Below are 4,331 nucleotides of genomic sequence, written 5' to 3'. Positions count from 1 at the left end.
AATTAATTATACATATATCTTTTGTGAATTTGCAATTTTAAAATTGGTATATGGCTACTGTTCTTTTAATTTGGAGAGCAGAGCTTGAGGAAAGGGTTATTGTGGAGTTTTTATATAATTATTTAAGTTTTATTTATTTTATTTTATTTTACTTATATGAATATTTGTGTATGCATTTATGTGTACCACCAACATTCTTTGTCATAGGCAATAGATTCCCCTAAACAGGAGTCACAGATGGTCAAGAGCCATCATGTCATTCCTGGGAATCTAAGCCTGGTCTTTTGCTAGAGTTAAAAGTGCTCTTAAGCACTAATCCATCTCTGCAGCCTTAATCCTAAAGTTTTTCTGCACACAGAATATAAGCATGTACCTACTATAAATATATGTTGATAAGATAATTAGATGTTTCTCTCTGGCAATTGAGATTAATTCATTCCTTTAATAGGTTAAGCATTTTAGTACCAAAAATCATGTAAAATAAGTGGGTGATTTATCATGTCATATTCATGGGGAAATTATACAATTGTCACTTCCACTAACTTCTGCATTATTTCTATACATACATGCATACATGCATGTGACTCTACATGTGAAATATAAAAGTGAACTTGTAAATATAATTAGGCCCTATTTTTCTCAGAAGATTCTGGATCAGTGTTATCATTTTGTATTTCTTTGTTTCAAAGCCCACTTGAAAGTACTAAATATATTCAATTCAATAATGAATCGATCCTAGTAACCAGACCAAGTAACATATGTAAACACCAAACTTAAGACTTTCGAGTCAAACCGTAAAAATTCTTGGTCTTGGTAATATATGATAACATTTGGGAACTTGTTTGAAACTCTACTGGACAGAACCTCAAACAGGAATTCCCAAACAGAATATCAATGTGGTGGTCATCTTTATTATTACATATTTGTCATAGCGTGTGGAAAACGGTGTTTGTTTTAATGTCACATGATTTTCCTTCTTAGAGGCTCCTAGCTCCACATCATCAGGTATGATTATGTAACCTTTAGAAATTATGGAAACCAGGAAATTAAAACTGAACCATTGCCAAGATAGGGGTAAGTGTGGGACCAATAGACAGCAGAATAGCAAGATACAAGTATTTGAACATTGAAATGAGGAAGACTGCTATTCAGTAAGGAGGAGGAAAGTACATACAGAAGTTGGAAAGAAGATAAGAGGAATAGCAGGACACAATTTATCAAAGAGGAAAATGGTAAAATTCATGGGTTCTTAGCTAAATGTGAGAGACATAAATACAAAGAAGAGGGTAGTTAAGTAAAATAACAACATGAATGGCTAGAAAAAGTCATAAGGATTCATATTGTTAGTGATTTAACTTTTTTCTCCACAAATCAAAAAAAAAATTTATTTGTCTTGGTAGATGGGAGTAGTTGTTTAATCTATCATGGAGCTCACAAAGGAATTTAATGTGATGGAAAGTGAACTGGAATCCATCTAGGACCATTTATAACTATAATATTTAAATAATTAACATAGTGTAGAAAGTACAGTAATGGTCTCCCAATGTATTTGTGTTTTCAATTCTAAATTCTGAAGATGTAAAGTTTTGATAACAAAAAAACAAAAATGATTAATTCAGATATACCTTTTCATGACTAAATTAGTGAGATAATAATTAATTATCACTGTAATCCCATAGAATTTTGAGTCAAAACATGGATAGTTGCAAAAGAGTATAGTAAAATTATAGAATGTGAGACAGAATCTAATGATATTTTTTCCAAGCCAACAAACATTTTGTTCAGTTACATGGATGCCATAAGTATTCTGTGCTCATTAGTACTATTTTAGGCGTTAATTATAAAATGAAACAATTAAAAACAATAGATTTGGATTTCTAAGGCATTAGACTTAGTTGCATGAGACAAAGTGTTCATTCTGTATAGCTATTTATATAAAGGCAATTGTTATCTATATTTTATAGCTGGAAGATACATGGATGGTATATGGTACATCTAAATCTGGGCCATGATAAATATTCTGGATTATAAGTGGTCAAAAAGATATTAATGAGGACTTAGTAGAAAAAAATAGAATGATGATATTCATACAACATTCAATGAGTCAAATGTTACATGTATACTGTTTTTCTTTTCAGAAAGATGAAATACACTGCTACTATGCTTTTAAGATGAGTATACTCTGCATTTATGTTCTCATTAGAGAATGTCCTTTATTTCCAAGCTGGACTTGGAGTCCTACCCAATATGTTTCTACTTCTTTTCTATACTTTCATAATCCTAGGACACAAACAGAAACACATGGACCTATTCTCCTGTCAACTGACTCTGGTTCACATAATAATGTTTTTCACTGGAGGAAATATTTTGCTTGCAGACATATTTGAGTCACTAAACATTATGAATAACATCAGATGTAAGGCAATATTTTATACAAGTAGAGTAATGAGAGGCCTCTCTATTTGTATCACCTGTGTCCTGAGTGTATTCCAGGCTGTCACTATCAGTCCCAGTACCTCTTTGCTGGCAAAATTTAAACAGAAACTTAAAAAATACATGATCAATGTATTATTTTATATTTGGTTTTTCAATTTGTCTGTCAGTAGTAACATGCTCTTTTATGTTGGTAGTTTTACTAATGTGAGTGAGACCAAGCAGATGAAGGTCACTAAATCCTGTTCACTCTTCCCCATGAACTACATCATCAGAGGATTAATTATTATACTGTCAACTTCCAGGGATGTGTTTCTTGTAGCAGTCATGCTGACAGCAAGTGCATACATGGTAATTATATTGCACAGACATCAGAGGCAATGCAAGCATCTTCATAGCATCAGCAACCTGAGAGCATCCCCAGAGAAAAAGGCCACCCAGACCATCTTGCTGCTGGTAATTTTCTTTGTGGTCATGTACTGGGTGGACTTCATCATCTCACTCACGTCACTCCTGTTATGGATGTATGACCCAGTCTTCCTGACTGCTCAGACGTTTGTGATGAATGCTTATCCCACAATTACTCCTTTGGTACAAATCATTTCTGATAAGAGAATAAATAATTTTCTGAAAAACTTGCAGTCAAAGTGCCACTAGATTTTCTGAAAAGAAAATCTAATTTATCTTTCTTCCTTTAAAATGGTCCAGTTATTTTTATTAATATGTACAAGTGTTGTACCAGCATGTATGCATGACTGCATTTCTGATATGCACAGAGGTCAGAAGAGGTCTTCGGTTCCCCTAGAACTGCAGATTCAGATGACTGGAGGTGCCATGCTGGTGTAGCTCTGGAAATTGTGTGTTTCTTTTTTTTTTTAATTACAGACTCTTCTTAAACTTCAATTGCTCAAGTAACAAAGTGACATTTTTCATATGATTCAAATGTTTGTGGTATTACATACATATATTGCTGACATTGCTGATTGAAGGACTATAAACTTCTTAACTCCACTGTACAGCATAAGTTGCTCTTTCCACATGAACTCTCTTCTCTCTTCTTTTTACTCTATCATAAAGTTGCCCTTGATGCTGAAGTTACTCAAAAGAAACACCTAGATAATAGTGACTTTCTAAGCCACTTCTTTGAAACTATCTTAATCTACATTCATTCATAGTTTAGTGAACATCATAGTTTTAATTTTATCAATTCAGATTTCTCTGGATCATAATTTAATGGGGATTTATGTTTTTCATTTTTACCACAGTTGCTCAATTAGTCCAATATGAAGCTTTCATGTCTTTTTTTAACTTTACTTAATCTATATTCATTGAAATATCATTGATTAATAAATATTGCATATAAAGATACATATGTCCAATGTTGTTTTTGTGAATGTCTGTATGTTTGTGTTTATGTCCACTGACAAAAAAATATGTGTTCATGTTGATATTGGAGCCAGGAGACAACATTAGTGTTATTTCTCAGAAGCAATTCACCTAGAGCTATGATAGAGTGAATCTTCTGTTCCTGGAGCTTACCAAGTAGGTTCTTACCAAATAGGAGCCCACAAGATAAGGATTGTCCCATCTCTGCCCCTCTCTTCCTGGATTCACAGGAGTTTGACCATACCCTACCATTTAATAATTATGTTCCTCATTTATAGGACAAACTTTTGTTCATATAATATATTCTCATTAGGTTTTCTTGTTCTCCTAGTCCTCCCAGTTCTTCCATATCTCCTCTTTCATCTCCATCTCGAGCAACACTTTTTCTGTCTTTCCTTATGAAACAAAAAGGCATATAAGCAACTATAATAAAATAAACAACAATAACTCTAAACAAAAATAGACAAACTACAATAGAGCAAAATGAACAGTTGTAAAAGAGTCAAGGATAA

The 4,331-nt window shown here is 32.9% G+C and overlaps 1 protein-coding gene across 1 annotated transcript; it reads left to right on the top strand.

Annotated features, from left to right (window-relative positions):
• The first annotated feature begins 2,190 nt into the window (after positions 1–2,190).
• On the top strand, positions 2,191–3,090 carry LOC117720731 (putative vomeronasal receptor-like protein 4). Its single transcript, XM_034519377.2, has one exon. The coding sequence runs from the start codon at positions 2,191–2,193 to the stop codon at positions 3,088–3,090; it is 900 nt and encodes a 299-aa protein (XP_034375268.2).
• The last annotated feature ends 1,241 nt before the right edge of the window (positions 3,091–4,331 follow it).

Source organism: Arvicanthis niloticus, chromosome 15, assembly GCF_011762505.2.
Source record: "Arvicanthis niloticus isolate mArvNil1 chromosome 15, mArvNil1.pat.X, whole genome shotgun sequence".
Classification (NCBI taxonomy): domain Eukaryota; kingdom Metazoa; phylum Chordata; class Mammalia; order Rodentia; family Muridae; genus Arvicanthis; species Arvicanthis niloticus.
Note: the sequence above shows the minus strand (reverse complement) of the source record. Positions and strands in the feature narration are given on the sequence as shown.